Below are 19,251 nucleotides of genomic sequence, written 5' to 3'. Positions count from 1 at the left end.
CAACTGGTTCCTACTTATGACGGTTACCGTGTCCAAGGGGTCAGGTGATCCCCTTTTGCGACCTTCCAACAAGCAAAATCAACGGGGAAGCCGGATTAACTTTACAGCTGTGTTATTAATTTAAGTGCAGTGATTCACTTAACAACGGTGGGAAGAAAGGATGTAAAATGGGACAAAACTCACTTAACAAATGTCTCGCTTAGCGACAGAAATAGTGAACTCCATTGAGGTCGTTAGTCGAGGACTACCTGCAAGGAGGGAATGATACCGAGGCTCTGAATCGCTGAAATCTCCAGTGATATTTGCTGGAGGTTTTCCAGAAGAGACTGGATGGCCATTTGTCTGAAAATTACAACTCTGTAATTCTGTTATAATACTCTCCATGTCTTGGCCCAGGTTCTGGAAGCTATAAAGGTCTGGAGAGGAGAAAATAAATCAAAGTGGGATTGAAACAGAATTCCTGTATGAGGTTCCTAGATATATCCGGTGTTCTCTTGCAAGGGTGACACTGCCCTGAAGTTACAGATGTGCAAAGTCAGGTTCCTCCAGGACATCTGGAAACTCCTGGATGGGGAGGTGGAGGCTGTGGCCTCAAGGACCCTCCCCAGAATCAGGATTCAGTGTGCCAGTTGTGGTCCTGCGGGAAGCCCCATCCAGGTTCATTCGGTCTCCTGCAATTCTCTCTCTAGAATAATGTGGCTTTTGAAGGCTACCCAGAATCCATCCAAAATGCATCCAGTTGGTTGCTGATGGTTATTTGTCAACACAAGCACTGTTATGTAACCATTCCGGGGCTGTGCAAAAGCTTTCCTGTTGGCTCCGGAGCAACAACTCGAACTCCTGCTCTCGCTCTCTCAAATCTCCACGGGAGTCCTTGCAGGATGGTCTCCTCGGCACACCCACCCTGTCGTGTCCTGAGAGAGTCTGTTTGTGGGTTCGCCACTCCTGTGGGGTAAAGCAGGTGGGAGGCTCACCAGCAGTATTTCTGCTTGTGTATCTGATCTTTGGAAGAGCCTAACCTCTGAAATTCGATCAGCCCTGGTATCTTCCTTAAGTTATGAAAAAAACATATTGTTTTGAAGAACCTTTGGAGCCTGAATTGATGCCACTGGTTATTTAATGGTCTCTCTCTCTCTCTCTCTCTCTCTCTCTCTCTCTCTCACATATATATATGTGTGTGTGTGTATGTATATGTATATGTATATGTATGTATGTATATATATAGAGAGACAGACAGACAGAAAGAGAGACAGAGAAAGAAAGAAAGAAAGAAAGAAAGAAAGAAAGAAAGAAAGAAAGAAAGAAAGAAAGGGACAGACAGAGAGAAAGAAAGAAAGAAAGAAAGAAAGAAAGAAAGAAAGAAAGAAAGAAAGAAAGAAAGAAAGAAAGAAAGAAAGAGACAGACAGAGAAAGAGAGAGAAAGAGACAGACAGACAGAGAGAGAGAGAGAGAGAAAGAGACAGACAGAGACAGACAGAGAGAGGGAGACAGAGGCATACAGAGAGACAGAGACAGAGAGAGAAAGAAAGAGACAGACAGACAGAGATAGAGAGAGAGAGAAAGAGAGAGAGAGAGAGAGAGAGAGAGAAAGAGACAAACAGACAGAGACGGACAGAGAAAGAAAGAGAGAGAGAGAGAGAGAGAGAGAGAGAGAGAGAGAGAGAGAGAGACATACAGAGAGACAGAGAAAGAGAGAGAGAAAGAAAGAAAGAGACAGAGACAGACAGACAGAAAGAGACACAGAGAGACAGAGAAAGAGACAGAGAGAGAAAAAGAAAGAGAGAGACAGAGAGAGAGAGACAGAGAGACAAAGAAAGAGCCAGACAGACAGAGAGACAGAGAGAATATATAGGTAGTCCTTGATTTACAAGAGTTCATTTAGTGACTGTTTGAATTTACAATAGCACTGAAAAAAGTGACTTAAGACTCTTCTTCACACTTACAACCATTGCAATACAACCAAGGTCATGTGATCGAAATTTGGCTGCTTGACAACTGGTTCCTATTGGTGACGTGTCCCAGGGTCACACGATCCCCATTTGCGACCTCCACCCAAGCAGAGTCAACGGGGAAGCCAGATTCACTTAACAATCGTGTTACTGAATTAACAGCTGCAGTGATTCGCTTAACAGCCGTAGCAAGAGAGGTCGTAAAATGGGGGGAGAAGAAATTCGCTTCACCACTGTCTCACTTAGCAACAGAAATGTCGGGCTCAATGGTGGTCGTAAATCGAGGCCTACCTGTAAATAAATCGTCTGCTGCTTTCTACTATTTCTTGTTCTTTACCTAGTGTTTTTACACAAGGCTACTCAGTTACTCAAGGGCTCTATCAAAGAATTTTTTGGATATCAATTGATCAAATGTCTGTTTGGATAATCTGTCTTCATGTCTGGGATCTTCAAAAGACTCCAAGATTAATAATATCCCCAAGGCCCCCATATACTATCTCTTGTTACCTTTAAAGCTTTTCATGCTTCAAGGTCTGGTTATCTGCAGGACTGTTTTCCCCTTGTAAAATCTGCCTTTCCAATAAAATTGAATAAGCCTAGGCTCCTTTCAATCAGAAGTTAACTCTTTCTCCCCTCACTCAAGAGATGGGCCGCGGAAGAATGCCTTTTCTGTCATTGTCCCTTCTCCGGAATAGTGTCCCTTTCCCCCCAATTTACTACAAAAAAATATAAGACCTTCAGAGGAGGGTTCTTAGGAATATTTCTCTGCACAACGAGCGGTTTCCTTTGATTTTAAGGGTTTAAATTCCCGATTTATGTATGATTGCTTTGCGATCGATGGATTTTTTTTTAGTTCTGATTTTGCTTATGCTATTGTTCCATGTATCCTGCTTATTTCTCTCTTGTTAACTCAAGTTACAGATTTGCATAATTGCACGTTGCTCGGAGTCGGTTTGACTGCAATGACTTAACCAGCCCAGTAAATAAATAAATTGGGTGTCACATTTTATCTCTTTACGAGTGGCTTCTGACTGAGATATCAGCATTTGGCGTGAAGACCTGGTTCAGGAACAGCTACTGAGTGAAGCAGGAGGAGCTGGTTTCGTGTAACATGCTAAGCCAAACTAAACAGTCTACGTTCTTGAAATACACCTAGAGAGATGTATGAACCTGGTGCATGGTTGTCTGGCTTAGCTAAAGCCAAAAGGAAGGGACTAGCACATAATGTACAGGTAATCCTCGTCTTACGACCACAATTGAGCCCAAAATTTCTGTTGTCAAGCGAGACATTTGTTAAATTAAATTAAATTTAATTTAATTAATTCAATTTATATGCCGCCCCTCTCCGAAGACTCAGGGCGGCTCACAATACATTTAAACAATCATTATAAAAAGACATTGAAAAATTAAAAACATTAAAAACTCATTCACACCATTCATGGCCGGATCTCGCCAGATCACAAGAGCGAAATCAACGGCCCCAGGCCTGCCGGAAAAGCCAGGTCTTCACCGCTTTTCAGAAGGCCAATAGGGTGGGGATGGTCCAGACCTCAGGAGGTAACTGGTTCCAGAGAGGTGGGGCAGCCACAGAGAAGGCCCTTCCCCGCGGGCCCCCCAGCCGGCATTGTTTAGCTGACGGGACCCGGAGGAGACCAACTCTGTGGGATCTTACCGGTCGCTGGGAGCTATGCGGCAGAAGGCGGTCTCGAAGATAACCTGGCCCTGAGCCATGTAGGGCTTTAAAGGTAATAACCAACACCTTGAATTGTGACCGGAGACCAGTGCAAGTTGCGGAGAATTGGTGTAATGTGGCTGTTTCTAGGCGCACCCACGACAGCTCGTGCGGCTGCGTTCTGAACCAACTGTAGTCTCCGAACACTTAAATGAGTTTTGCCCCTATTTTACGACCTTTCATAAAAAAGTTCATAAATTTGGGTCAGTCGCCTGATTGACCCGTTTTATGATTGTCACTATTTGCCACCGTGATGGGCAGGCTCCATTACAGTCGTAAGTCGAGGCCTACCTATACAGTCATGCAAAAACCACTGGGATATTAAGGCTGAAGTATTATAAATATTTTCGATGTACTTGTTTCATCACTTTTATTTTCTTGGGACGGAGTGGGGAGGAAAGCATACCTTTCTATTTAAGGGGACAAACCGCTTGTGGTTTGCAAGAAAACTATTTTATTACCAAGCACAGAACAGCGTTTGCAATGGTCGGTGTTCTAGCAGCTGAAGATCGGAAAAACGTTCCATTCCCAAGAAGTTTCCATCCCTCGGTCCAAATTTCTTTCAGCCAAGCATCAGGATGCCCAAAATACTTCCTTTCTGCCATGGTGGATTTGTGTATTGACACTGTGAGTTGAATTTTAATTACAAAAACCAGGAACAGGTTAGCATGTTTGCATTGGAAAGATCTGGGCATCGTTTTGATCGGAGAGAACAATTATTCAGCTTCAAAACTAAGGACCGTTTGTTGGCTGCTTTTAAGATACAGAGAACATTTTAAGCTTTAAAGCAGCGGTGTCCAACCTTGGTCATTTTAAGACTTGTGGACTTCGACTCCCAGAATTCCCCAGTTAAAAGAGCAGGGATTCCCAACCTTGGTAACTTTGAGACCCATGCTCCACAGCAGGGGTCCCCAAACTTGGCAGCTTTAAGACTTCTCCAGCCAGCTGGAGAATTCTGGGAGTTGAAGTCCACAAGTCTTAAAGCTGCCAAGTTTGAAGACCTCTGCTTTAAGATATGGAGATTTCAACTCCCACAATCCACCCATCTTAAAGCATGCTGGCTGGGGAATTCTGGGAGTTGAAGTCCACAAGTCTTAGAGTGGCCAAGGTTGGACATCCCTGCTTTAAGCTCTTATTCTGCTTAGGGTTTGAACTCCATTTATACTTGCAGATGAGTAAGATTTAGTAACAAAGTGTCACTGAAGGATTGTGCAACTTCCCCCAATGTATCAAGCTGAGATTTGGAGAAGAAAGCAATAGGAGGTATTCTTTGTAACCAAGAAAAGGTTACAAATAACCTATGGATTGCTAAAGAGAGGGGGGGAAAACTACTTAAATAAATAATATATATTTATGGGTATCACAGCAGGACGCTATAGGTAGTCCTCAACTTAGAACCAAATGCTTAGTGACTGTTCTAAGAGACTGAAAAAAAATGTCTTACAAAGGATCCTCACACTTACGCCTGTTGCAGCATCCCCAAGGTCACATGATCAAAATATGGGTGTTTGGCAACAAACATATGTTTGCAACTGTTGTAGTGCCCCGGGATCAACTGATCACCATTTCAATCTTCCCTAGCTGGCTTCTGACAAGAAAAGTCCATGGGGTAAGCCAGATTTGCTTAACAAGTGTGATTCATTTAACAACTTCGGTGATTCAATTAACAACTGTGGCACAAAGGGGGAAAAAAAGTCACAGAATTAGGTGTAATTCGTTGAACAAGTGTCCTGCTTAGCCATGGAAATGCAGATCCAAATATTATGGTCATAAGTTGAGGACTGTTTGTATCGGAATCCAAAGCCACGATTAAGTTATTGGAAAACTGAGTCTTTTTTCCTCTCCATTTTTTCCTCCCTTACATTTTATTTATACAACCAGAGGCGTCTTTTTAATGCCTTGCTTCAGCTCTTTTCTATTTTTCTATCTGCTTTCATGCTCTTTGGGGCTCAGCATGTAATTCTGCAATACACACACAAAATCATTGGGGTGTGTGTGTCATTCCCTTTCCACAATTCATGCATGGCAGTTAATGTTGTACACAGGATAAGGAATTACCTATAGTTTTTTAAAGAGTGGGCAGCATTTTAAAAGGAAATATCCCCATCTTCTACTGACATCTTGTGGTTAGAAATGGAGATAGAGCTCAGTCTCCACATTTGGGAGGCATTTGAAGAATTGTGTTGATACAGACACAACTTAGACCTAAACTAACATTATTGTCACATTCAATACATTAAAATGAAATTTTGTTGCAGACAGCTCTCAGAGGGTCACGACCTCCAATATACACTATATAAACATGACAAAGTAAGTAAATAAATAAAAACAGAAAAGAATAAGAATAGAATAATAGAATAATTAGAATAGTATAGTATAGTAAAGGTAAAGGTTCCCCTCGCACATATGTGCTAGTCGTTCCCGACTCTAGGGGGCAGTGCTCATCTCCGTTTCAAAGCCGAAGAGCCGGCGCTGTCCGAAGACATCTCCATGGTCATGTGGCCGGCGTGACTCAACGCCAAAGGCGCACGGAACGCTGTTCCCTTCCCATCAAAGGTGGTACCTATTTTTCTACTTGCATTTTTTTACCTGCTTTCGAACTGCTAGGTTGGCAGAAGCTGGGACAAGTCGCGGGAGCTCACCGCATTACGCGGCACTAAGGATTCGACCCGCTGAACTGCCGAACTTCCGATTGACAATCTCAGTATCTTAGCCACTGAGCCACCGCATCCCTTTTAGTATAGTATAGTACAGTGATGGCGAACCTTTTCGGCACCGAGTACCAAAAAGGTAGTACAGAAATGTCGCACATGCCCATGCGCGCTCATTGGGGCCGTCCTCCAGAAAAGCTGAACTTCCGGGTAATAGTGCACATGCGTGCCTGACGATCAGCTGGTTGGCGCGCATGCTGGTTTTCAGCACTGCCACACGTGTGAATGGATCGCGCTCCGGAAAACCCAAACTTCCGGGGTTTGGTACGCATGCACACCCGACAATCAGCTGGCTGGCATGCATGCACACACTGGTTTTCGGCACTGCCACGTGCGTGAAGGACAGCCAGAAACCCGGAAGACAAACAGGCAAGGCTGCGCGTGCCGGGCGACATGGCTTCGCGTGCCACTTCGGGCACGCGTGCCATAGGTTCGCCATCACGGGTATAGTATAATAACTTTGTCATTTTAAATGTACAGTAATCAGCATACATTAAAATGAAATTTCATTGAATCCAGCTCTCAAAGGGTCAACACCTCCAATATATACATCAGCATGACAAAATAAGTAATAAATAAAAATAAGAAAAAAGAATAGAATAAGAACAGAATGAGAAGACGTGGAAGGAAGGAAGGGAAAGAGAAGAGAAGAATGGAATAATAACTTTGTCACTCTGAATGTACCCTAAACAGCATACATTAAAATGAAATTTCGTTGTGTACAGCTCATCAAAACGTCACCACTTCCAATGTACATGAACATGAGAAGATAAATAAATAAATACAAAATGATGTATACACCCACATATATCGTATGACACAGAGAAACAATACAAAATATACTTGCTATACATCTTATGGCAGAGAGTTTTTAAAAAATCCAGCTGCTAAACCCAGTGCTTCCAACCTGTATGGTAAGCTTTGCACTTCCAGTAAATGTTATCCCCTTATTCTCCATCCAACTTCCTGACTGATTCTCACTGTCAGCGTCCTTTTTGTCTCCTAAAGCGATAGTTGCTCTGCTGAATCTTGCTACGATGCAAATCAAAACAGTATACAGGTAGTCCTCGGTTTACAACAGTTCCTTTAAGCAACCGTTCAAAGTTACAACGGCACTTTTTTTCACACCACCGTTGCAGCATCCCCCCGTGGTCACACGATCAAAATTCAGACGCTTGGCAACTGACTCATATTTAAGACGGTTGGAGCATCCCGGGGTCATGTGACACCCCCCTTTTCCGACCTTCTGACAAACGAAGTCAACAGGGAAGCCGGATGCACTTCACAACCATGTGACTCACTTAACAATGGCAATGATTCGCTTAACAACCGTGGCAAGAAAGGTCGTAAAACGGGGCAAAATTCACTTAACAAATTTATCACGTAGCAACAGGAATGTGGGGCTCCATTATGGTCGTAAGGCAAGGATTCCCCCATTTCATCCTCCAAACCAGTGTTTCCCAAACTTTTGACATACGTGTACCGCTTCTATAATTTTCGTAACGCTGAGTACCCCTCATAAAAAACCGGAACTAACTATTAAAGAAGTAAGTTGTCTCTGTAACGAAGTGCAGTATATTCATGCCGTGTCACGCCTCACAAGACTGTCTAACCGTTAGATAACACTGCAATTCTCCGGCGTTTAAACAGCTCCGCGGCTCAACGTCAACTGTTAATGTTCCCACAGTTTAAAAATGGCTGAACCCGAGCTGCGCGAAGGATGCGCAGAAGTTCCCGCCATAATGAGTTGCGATACGATGTACGATGGCCCCAGTTCCCGTGTAAAAACTGCGATATGCGCCTATTTCTTTCCTTGTTCTGTGGGCGCAGCTAAGCACGGTGCAGTGGATATTCCCACGTGATCCCCACCAAACTCCGGTGCAACGCGTACCCCCACCAAACTCTTCCCGTACTCCTGGGGGTACGCGTACCACACTTTGGGAAACACTGCTCCAGACCATTAAACACAATTATTTTAAGAGCACCAGGCCCAAAACCAAGCCCCACTTGATTTCTCTAATCCGGTGTTTCTCAACCATAGCAACTTTAAGGCATGTGGACGTCAACTCCCAGAATTCTTCAGCCAGCAATGATAACTAACTCAGGGTCAATATAAAGAGAGAGGCCACATAGCGACAATCTGGGTTAAGGTCCCAGACAAAAACCCACCCATGCCATGATTAAGGCGTCAGCCCAACTGCCCAAGAGAACCTCACGGACAACCACAAAAGTCCCTCTAGACTTGGGATCTCCAAACTTGGCGACTTTAAGAGATGTGGACTTCAACTCCCAGAATTCCCCAGCCAGCCATGTACTCCTACCTGTATTAACTGCTAATCCCCCATCTTGGCATTTTTCACCTTTTCAGATTTTATAATGTTATTTTTATAATTTTAAAACTATTTAATCTTAAACGAATTCTGATTTTAAGGTTCATTTTATTGATTATATTGTACGCAGCTCAGAGTCCCCCTCTGAGGGAAATGAGCAGTTAAGAAATAGGAAATGTAAATAGTCTGCCCTTTTTATAGTTCTGTTTTTATTTTTAAACTGTTGCTAAATTTCTTGGGTAACCACTGACATTTCACTAAACTCAATTTTTGCTATAGGTGTCATGGACTCTTTCACCTAAACTTATCTGCTTTTCTCCTTATCAGTTAATTAGTCCCTATCAATCAGAACCAAATTAAAAAACTGCTAATCCGGTCTCTTCTTCTGTCTTCCAAAAGGAAAGACTGCCAGCAAATGAAATTGGCGATTTCCTGGAAAGATAATATCTCATGTAATTTGTCTCCCAGCTCCTATCAATCAGTAGTATTTCATTCTTTTTTTTAATGCCCTTCTAAGACACTGCCAAGAAGTAACTGCATCATTGGTAATTTACAAAAGACTAATGTATTTAAATATTTTTGCTGAAGTGTAGACTAACATTCATGTTAATTCGGGCAAGTGTTGTGCTATGTTTATCATTAATAATCATCACTTTTACAAACCTGGCAGACCCTGTTTGTTAAAAACTATCAATATGTAAAATGTGTCTGACAGTTCAGAGAGTAAGGAGGATGACCTTAAGCAGAAATATACAAGAATGATTAGTTATTAAATTTGTATGTCACCCATCTCTCTACCATGTGACTCTGGGCAGCAAAGAATTTGTGGTTATTTGACTAGGAGAAAAAGGACCAAATCATCCTTCAAACCCTAAAAGGCAAAACAATATTCAGAAGAGATTCAGGCAGCAGCCTCCGCGACCCACCGGCATCCTAAGGAGAAGGAGAGTTCCCGCACAAGCAGGCTTGCAAAATTCTGCTATAACAGCCTCTCTCAATAAAGTGGGCTTCCTGCGAGGCCAGTTTTCTGGTCTGGGCTACCTAATGGAGGGAGGGAGGGAGGGAGGGAGGAGAGAGAGAAAGGTGAGAAGGAGGGAGGGAGGTTGGCAGGGAGAAAGGGGCAAGAGAGGATGGAAGAATGGAGAGAGAAGGAAAGAAGGAGGGAGAAAGTCTGAAGCAAGAAGAGAGAAACAGGGAGGGAGAAAAGGGGGGAGGGAGGAATGAGAGAAAGAGGGAGGGAGGAAAGTAGAAAGGGAGGGAGGGTGGGAGAAAGGGGTAAGGGAGGAGGGAAAAACAGGGATGGTGGATGGAGAAGGAAGGAAGGAGAGAGAAAGAGGGAGGGATGAATGAGAGAAAGAGGGAGGGAGAAGAAAGAGTTGGAGGAAGGGAAGTGAGAGAGAGAAAGCAGGCAGGGATGGAGGGAGAAAATCTGAAGCAAGGAGAGAGAAACAGGGAGGGAGAAAAGGGGGGAGGGAGAAATGAGAGAAAGAGGGAGGAAAGGAGGAAGGGAGAGAGGGAGGGAAGGAAAAAGGGGTAAGGAAGGAGGGAAGAAAGGGAGGGAGGGAGGAAGGAGAGAGAAACAGGGAGGGAGGGATAAATGAGGGAGGGAGGGAGAAGAAAGAGTTGGAGGAAGGGAAGTGAGAGAGAGAAAGCAGGCAGGGATGGAGGGAGAAGGAAGGAGGGAGAAAGTCTGAAGCAAGGAGAGAGAAACAGGGAGGGAGAAAAGGGGGAAGGGAGGAATGAGAGAAAGAGGGAGGGAGGAAAGAAGGAAGGGAGAGAGGGAGGGAGAAAGGGGTAAGGGAGGAGGGAAAAACAGGGAGGGAGGGATGGAGAAGGAAGGAAGGAGAGAGAAAGAGGGAGGGATGAATGAGAGAAAGAGGGAGGGAGAAGAAAGAGTTGGAGGAAGGGAAGTGAGAGAGAGAAAGCAGGCAGGGATGGAGGGAGAAAATCTGAAGCAAGGAGAGAGAAACAGGGAGGGAGAAAAGGGGGGAGGGAGAAATGAGAGAAAGAGGGAGGAAAGGAGGAAGGGAGAGAGGGAGGGAAGGAAAAAGGGGTAAGGAAGGAGGGAAGAAAGGGAGGGAGGGAGGAAGGAGAGAGAAACAGGGAGGGAGGGATAAATGAGAGAAGGAGGGAGGGAGAAGAAAGAGTTGGAGGAAGGGAAGTGAGAGAGAGAAAGCAGGCAGGGATGGAGGGAGAAGGAAGGAAGGAGGGAGAAAGTCTGAAGCAAGGAGAGAGAAACAGGGAGGGAGAAAAGGGGGGAGGGAGGAATGAGAGAAAGAGGGAGGGAGGAAAGAAGGAAGGGAGAGAGGGAGGGAGAAAGGGGTAAGGGAGGAGGGAAAAACAGGGAGGGATGGATGGAGAAGGAAGGAAGGAGAGAGAAACAGGGAGGGAGAAAAGGGGGAAGGGAGGAATGAGAGAAAGAGGGAGGGAGGAAAGAAGGAAGGGAGAGAGGGAGGGAGAGAGAAAGGGGTAAGGGAGGAGGGAAAAACAGGGAGGGATGGATGGAGAAGGAAGGAAGGAGAGAGAAACAGGGAGGGAGGAATGAAAGAAAGAGGGAGGGAGAAGAAAGAGTGGGAGGAAGGGAAGTGTGAGAGAGAAAGCAGGCAGGGATGGAGGGAGAAGGAAGGAGAAAGAAAGGATGTGAGGGAGGGAGAAGAAAGAGGGGAAGGAAGGAAGGAAGGAAAGGAAGGAAGGAAGGAAGAAAGAAGGAAGGAAAGGCCTGACTCACCCCCTTCCTTCCCCTTCCTCTGGGGGCGCCCTTCCCTTTGGGGGGGGAGGGGAGGGGGGAGGGGAGGGGGGGCTGAACCGGCCCACTTACCGCCCACAGGAGGCGGTGGGGGCCTCCCCTCTCTGGGCCCCGCCGGGGGTTTCCTCCAGCGCCGCGCCGCCCGGGAGGCTTGTCCGTCCGCCCGGCTCCTTCTGCTGCCTCCGCGGCCTTCCCTTCCTCCGCACGGGGGGTTTGGCGGCCATCGGGGCGCCTTCCATGCTAAGCGGAGCCGGCCCAAGAACCCGAATGGCGACGCGGCCGTTTGAAAATGGCGGCGGGACGTCGCGAACCAATCAGCGGCGCTCGTCCGTTGCTAGGAGACGCCCCGGAGCGAGGCCTAGCGCCCGGCCCGAAGCCTGCCTGCCCTTTCGCCGGTTTTATTCGGCCGGGGGATGCCGGCTGAGGGTGAGAGCGAGCGACCGCGCGTTATACCTTCCGCCCTCGCGGCGGAGCAGGGGGGTGGGGGTGGGGCAGCGCAAAAGAGGTCGCCGTCCTCCATCACAAAGCCGGGGAAGCGAAGACGGCGGTGGAGACTTTTGGGGGTCGGCCGCTTCGTTGCCACGGTCGATTCCCCTCAGTTGTTAAATTAGTAACACGGTGTTCCATGGTGACTCTCAGTCATCCAGGTCATGGTTGTCCCAAAGGTGCTTTCTCAAAAGGCAACTGGACTTTCTTGGGGGTTTTTTTTTCCCCCTTGAAGACATTTCGCTTCTCATCCGAGGAGCTTCTTCAGTTCTGACTGAATGGTGACTGAATGACATCATTCACTCAGAACTGAAGAAGCTCCTTGGGCGAGAAGCGAAAAGTCTTCAAGGGGGGGGGAAATACCCAAGAAAATCCAAGTGCCTTTTGAAAAAAAAAAAAGCATCTGAATTTTAATCACATACAACGGGACGGTCATAACTATGAATAATAGTCGTCACTTTTTTTTAGTGCTATTGTAAAGTTACGACGATGCTGAAAAAAAAGGGATTAATGATAGCTTTTCACACTTGACCATTGCAACATCCCCAGGATCACGTAATCAAAATTCAGACGCTTGGCAACTGGCTCGTATTTATGATGGTCGCAGTGTCCCGGGGTCATGCCGATCCCCTTTTGTGACCTGACCAGCAAAGTCAACGGGGAACACCAGAGATTCACTTAACAAACGTGTTACTAATTTAACAACTGTAGTGATTCACTTAACAACTGTGGCAAGAAAGATTGTAAAATGGTGCAAAAAAAATATCACTTAACAAATGTCTTAGCAGCAGAAATTTGGGGCTCAATTGTGGTCGTAAATCGAGGATTACCTGTAATTGTTTTTGTTTTGTTTTTTTTAAATAATTTTTATTGAGTATTTTACATTTTAAAACCAAACACACCAAAAGAAGTCAAGAGACAAAAACAAAAACACACGCACATCAGACATTAAAATACAATACTAACAGATATATACAATTTTACAACTTTCTGCGGATTACCTGTAATTGTTACCTTGCTACTAGGTTGGTTGATGTCCACTTATTTTTTTTTCCCCCATCCTGTGCTCTCAGGATTGGCATTTTGGAGGACAGGTCCCCAAGACACATGGGTTAAATGGGGTGTAAGGAGATAGTTTGGCCAGGTGAGAAGGTGATGCCTCTTTTGGGACTGCCTGCTCTGGATACCCAGACCTAACTTGGCTCTTTACCGTACCGATGATTTTTATACAGGTAGTCCTCCACTTACGACCACAATTGAGCCCAAGGTTTCTGTTGCTAAGCGAAACATTCGTTAAGTGAGTTTTACCCCATTTTACAATCTTTCTTGCTCACAATTGTGAGCAAGTTGTTAAGTTGTTAAGTTAGTCACGCGTATGTTAAGTGAATCCTGCTTCCAGAACAACCATCAATATGTAAAATTTGTATGACTGTGTATAGAGTAAGGGAGATGTTGACTTAATAAACGTTGCTTGTCAGAAGATGGCAAAAGCTGTGATCACATGACCCCGGGACATTGCAGCCGTCATAAGTATGAGTCAAGTTGCCAAGTGTTCGAATTTTGATCATTTGACCCTGGGGATGTTGCGACGGTCGTATGAAAAACAGTCATAAGTCACTTTTTTTCAGTGCCGTTGTGACTTTGGACGGTCACTGAATGAACTGTTGGAAGTCAAGGACCACCTGAATCTGCTTTGGAACCATTTATTTTCAGTTGTCAGAAAACATGTTGTGCAATGGGGATAAAAAGAAATTGCAACCATTGTGTCAGACCTGGAAGCCATCTTTTGCGTTTGGGCCTTCAGGCCTGCCATATCTTTTGTGGGAAAATGGGAGGGGGGATTGCATAGAGTGTAGATGATATGTAGTCAAAATAACATTCCTTTCTCAGAGAGTCAAGGACGCATTGCCCTGGCACTTGGAGTCAGATGATTGGGAAGCGTCTTCAGTTTGGACGGTGGATGATTGGCCCATGTGATGGACATGAGGGTGCTGGGCGGGGACTTGAACTTTCACTTGGGTGGGGAAAACCTGGAAATTCGGATTCGGGTTTTCCCAGATGTGCCAATATGACATCTTTAATAAAAAGTAACTTTGAGGAAATCTAAGCCTCGGAGTTTTCTTTTGTTGGGGGTATATTTTGTGCCTATAATGCTGGATGTTTAAAAAGCATCTTAACAGAGCCAGTTTGGCCTAGTAGTTAAGGCACCAGGCTGAAAACTGGGAGATGGTGAGTTCTAGTTCTGCCTTAGGCGTGAAAACTGGCTGGGTGATTTTGGGTGATCACCAGGAGATGGTGAATTCTAGTCCCGTTTTAGGCATAAAAAAACCCAGCTGGGTGACTTAGGGCTAACTTTGGGGTTGGACTAGAAGACCTCCAAGGTCCCTCCCAACCCTGTTCTTCTATCAAGGACTGCCTGTATTTTAATTTTGCGGCACTAGCACTTTGCAAGCTGCTCAGAGCCTCTGGAAAAGGAGCAAATGGAAAAAACGAATAAACCATTTTTTCCCCTCCCTCCTGTTCGGAATCTTGCACTAAATTACACACCTGACTTAGAAGATCCTATAACAAATCTCATTCCCTGAAAAGCCTTGGCCAAGAATCTTCCGTATCAGATTTCATTTTTCCAACGAAGAGGGAAGGAGGGGGAAAAAGAATTTAGAAGTAGTAAAGGACGGTCAAAGCAGTTTTGACTGGTTGAGGGTTTTTTTTTTAATTTTTAACTTGAAAGCCAAAATGTATGGTTAGGACCCCAAAGGGCTTTTTCAAGAAGCAACTGGACTTCCTTGTTTTTTCTTTTGAAGACGTTTCGCTTCTCATCCAAGAAGCTTCCTCAGTTCTGACTGGATGGTGGGGAACGGAAGGATTGATATTCCTTGCAGACAGCTGGTCGTTTGCATCCTTTTGCCACTTGGAAGTTTTATCTGTGTCTTCAGGGCCACCTGAGTGGTGCAAATGATTCCTGTGGTCTGCAATTTTTCCGGAAATCCGTTCATATTCCCAGCACCATTCATAGGATGTTCATCCCAAATGCATAGCTAAGTCTATGGAGATTCTCAGTCATTCAAGTCACAGTGGTCCCAACTGCTTTTTCAGGCGGCAACTGGACTTTCTGGGGTTGGGGGGTTGAGGGGTGGGGGTTGCGACCACCTGACAAGCAAAGTCAATAGGGAAGCCAGACTCATTTAACAACTGTGTGACTAGCTTAACAACTGCAGTGATTCGCTTAACAGCGAGGTTAAGGTTGTAAAATGGGGCAAGAGCCTTGGTAGTACAGTGGTCTAAGGCACCCTGTTATTAAGCTGGTTATTAAGACCAGCTGCCTGCAATTACTGCAGGTTCAAATCTCGCCAGGCTCAAGGTTGACTCAGCCTTCCATCCTTTCTAAGGTAGTAAATTGAGGACCCAGTTTGTGGGGGCAATAAGCTGACTTTGTATAAATATACAAAAGTATGAAGGCTATTGCTTAACGCATTGTAAGCCGCCCTGAGTCTCCGGAGAAGGGCGGCATATAAATCAAATTTAAAAAAAACAAAACCTCACTTTACAACGCCCTTCTTGAACAAGGGAAATTTGGGGGCTCGATTATGGTCGTAAGCCGAAGACGATGTATATCCCATTCAAAAGGCATAAAGCTGGAGACCAGAGGATCTGTTTCTTATCTACCCTGGCAGTTACTGGAAGGAGGGAGAGCATATTTTGGGAACGTTTTCCCACAGACATAAGACTCATCCCTCAGATATTTAATTTCTAGGCCAAGGAAGTTAGGAGGGGCAGACAGACGGACCCATATACACACACACACACCCAATTTCTGAAGTAGGTGGGGATAAAAATTTTAGGGTTTGTGTAAAAATGAATTAAAGCCCAGTTATAGCTTTCTGTAACTTGTTTTTATGGGTAGCCCTCGACTTACGACCACAATTGAGCCCAACAGCTTCGTTGCTAAGTGAAACATTAGTTAAGTGAATTTTTGCCTCATTTTTCCACCTTTTGTGTCACAGTTGTTAAAGGAATCGCTTAGTTAGTCACCCGGTTGTTAAGTGAATCTGGCGTCCCCATTGATATTTGCTTGTCGCAAAAGGAGATCAGGTGACCCCGGGTCACTGCAACCGTCATAAATATGAGTCAGTTGCCAGTTGTCCAAATTTTGATCACGGGGAATGCTGAAACGGTCGTAAGTGTGAAAAATGGTCCTACGTCACTTTTTTCAGGGCCGTTGTAACTTTGAACAGTCACTGAATAAAGTGTCGTAAGTTGAGGACCACCTGCCATCTGTTTTGCGGTCCAGCTCCCTTTGTTGGTGGAAGAACAAAGCTGTAGGGAGAGATGGCTAAGGTGGGGAGAGAAAAACGTTAAATTAATACATTAGGAATCATTTCAACTTGATAAAATAAATTAGAGGACTCTAATTTAATGAAGAAATTGGAGATTAGGGTTGAACCGTGGTGTCTTTGGTGCTCTCTGGGTGATGGTGAGTTCTAGTTCTGCCTTAGGCATGAAAACTGGCTGGGTAATTTTGGGCCAATCACCAGGAGACGGTGACTTCTAGTCCCACCTTACGCATAAAAGCCAATTGAGTGGCTTTGGGCCAATCACCAGGAGACGGTGAGTCCTAGTCTCACCTTAGGCACGAAACACAGCTGGGTCAACTTTGGGGTTGGACTAGAAGACCTTCAAGGTCCCTTCTGTTAATTTCTCTCTTTCCGTCCAACCCATCTCACAGGGTGGTGCTGGTGGGGGGAAATAAGAGGAGGAAGGTGTACTGGATAAGTTCACTGGCTTGAGTTATTTGTGAAGCTAGCAAAGGCAGGATACAAATAATGAAATCTCTGAGAATCCCACTTATATATATTTTCCTTTCCAATATTCAGTTTATTATGCATTGATTTACACCCAGCCCTTCTTCCTTTTAACTTTTTATCTTCTTTCCTGCTTTGGCGTCCTCTTCTATTTTTTGAGCAGCTTCTTCCCCTATAAAGACTGTCCCTTTTTCTTCCAAAGGCAGATTCTTAGGATGCCACGGGTATGACCAAATTGTGGGCTAGAAGCCATGCAAACAAAAAAAAGGGGGCTTTCTTGGGTTGGGGGAGTAATAGACTCCTGAACTAAAAAGAGCCCTGGTAGCGCAGCAGACTAAAGCACTGTTATTAAGTGCTGTTATTAACATCAGCTGCCTGCAATTACTGCAAGTTCAAATCTCACTAGACTCAAGGTTGACTCAGCCTTTCTAAGGTAGGTGAAATGAGGACCCAGATTGTGGGGGCAATAAGCTGACTTTGTATAAAATATACAAAAGGATGAAGGCTATTGCTTAACGCATTGTAAGCCGCCCTGAGTCTCCGGAGAAGGGCGGCATATAAATAAAATCAAAAAACAAACAAACTGTGGCCTCCCCTGCTTCAACTATTTTCCTGATTTGAGAGTTACTAAACTATTCATGTTCAAAAAAAAAAATGATGTTCCCTCTACTTCTCAGCAGAGGGCGCTGTGGGTTAGCGTACATTAAAAAAATTCTGCCTGCCTCTTTCCCCATCCACAAAGAGTTGGCAAGGGAACGAAAGTTTATATTCCGTAAAAGACGTTTTTTTCAACTTTCTTTGAAGAAAAGCAAGGGAAAAGGTAGAAAGAGAGCCATGTAGGGGTTGTGGTGAAGATGAGGGCCCAGAAACCAGGAAACTGGGCGACTTTGGGGCATTCACTAGAAGACGGTGAGTTCTAGTCCCGTCTTAGCCATGAAAGCCAGCTGGGTGACTTTGGGCCAATCACCAGGAGATGGGGAGTTCTAGTCCTGCCCTGGGCATGAAAGCCAGCTGGGTGACTTTGGGCCAATCACCAGGAGATGGGGAGTTCTAGTCCCGCCTTAGCCATGAAAGACGGCTGGGGGACTTTGGGCCAATCACCAGGAAACGGTGAGTTCTAGTCCCGCCTTGGGCATGAAAACAAGGTGGGTGACTTTGGGCCAATCACCAGGAGACGGTGAGTTCTAGTCCCACTTTAGCCATGAAAGCCAGCTGGGTGACTTTGAGCCAATCACCAGGAGATGGGGAGTTCTAGTCCTGCCTTAAGCATGAAAGCCAGCTGGGTGACTTTGGACCAATCATCAGGAGACGGTGAGTTCTAGTCCCACCTTAGCCATGAAAGCCAGTTGGGTGACTTTGGGCGAATCACCAGGAGACGGTGAGTTCTAGTCCCACCTTAGCCATGAAAGCCAGTTGGGTGACTTTGGGCGAATCACCAGGAGACGGTGAGTTCTAGTCCCACCTTAGCCATGAAAGCCAGCTGGGTGACTTTGGGCCAATCACCAGGAGATGGGGAGTTCTAGTCCTGCCCTGGGCATGAAAGCCAGCTGGGTGACTTTGGGCCAATCACCAGGAGATGGGGAGTTCTAGTCCCGCCTTAGCCATGAAAGACGGCTGGGGGACTTTGGGCCAATCACCAGGAAACGGTGAGTTCTAGTCCCGCCTTGGGCATGAAAACAAGGTGGGTGACTTTGGGCCAATCACCAGGAGACGGTGAGTTCTAGTCCCACTTTAGCCATGAAAGCCAGCTGGGTGACTTTGAGCCAATCACCAGGAGATGGGGAGTTCTAGTCCTGCCTTAAGCATGAAAGCCAGCTGGGTGACTTTGGACCAATCATCAGGAGACGGTGAGTTCTAGTCCCACCTTAGCCATGAAAGCCAGTTGGGTGACTTTGGGCGAATCACCAGGAGACGGTGAGTTCTAGTCCCACCTTAGCCATGAAAGCCAGTTGGGTGACTTTGGGCGAATCACCAGGAGATGGGGAGTTCTAGTCCCACCTTAGCCATGAAAGCCAGTTGGGTGACTTTGGGCGAATCACCAGGAGACGGTGAGTTCTAGTCCCACCTTAGCCATGAAAGCCAGCTGGGTGACTTTGAGCCAATCACCAGGAGATGGGGAGTTCTAGTCCCGCCTTAGCCATGAAAGCCAGCTGGGTGACTTTGAGCCAATCACCAGGAGATGGGGAGTTCTAGTCCCGCCTTAGCCATGAAAGCCAGCTGGGTGACTTTGAGCCAATCACCAGGAGATGGGGAGTTCGAGTCCCGCCTTAGCCATGAAAGCCAGCTGGGTGACTTTGAGCCAATCACCAGGAGATGGGGAGTTCTAGTCCCGCCTTAGGCATGAAAGGCAGCTGGGTGACTTTGGGCCAATCACCAGGAGATGGGGAGTTCTAGTCCCACCTTAGCCATGAAAGCCAGCTGGGTGACTTTGAGCCAATCACCAGGAGATGGGGAGTTCTAGTCCCGCCTTAGCCATGAAAGCCAGCTGGGTGACT

The 19,251-nt window shown here is 45.7% G+C and overlaps 1 protein-coding gene across 1 annotated transcript in view; it reads right to left on the bottom strand.

Annotated features, from left to right (window-relative positions):
• Positions 1 to 11,942, bottom strand: part of NET1 (neuroepithelial cell transforming 1) — a 94,966-nt gene extending 83,024 nt beyond the window's left edge. The window contains exon 1 of the mRNA XM_087874400.1: positions 11,541 to 11,942. Within this exon, the coding sequence (XP_087730526.1) occupies positions 11,541 to 11,707 (167 nt within the window). The 5' untranslated portion in view covers positions 11,708 to 11,942. The remainder of the gene's footprint in view (positions 1 to 11,540) is intronic.
• Between the last annotated feature and the right edge of the window lie 7,309 nt (positions 11,943 to 19,251).

Source organism: Pantherophis guttatus, chromosome 7 (genome assembly GCF_059756535.1).
Source record: "Pantherophis guttatus breed Tessera chromosome 7, ASM5975653v1, whole genome shotgun sequence".
Taxonomy (NCBI): Eukaryota; Metazoa; Chordata; class Lepidosauria; order Squamata; family Colubridae; genus Pantherophis; species Pantherophis guttatus.
Note: the sequence above shows the minus strand (reverse complement) of the source record. Positions and strands in the feature narration are given on the sequence as shown.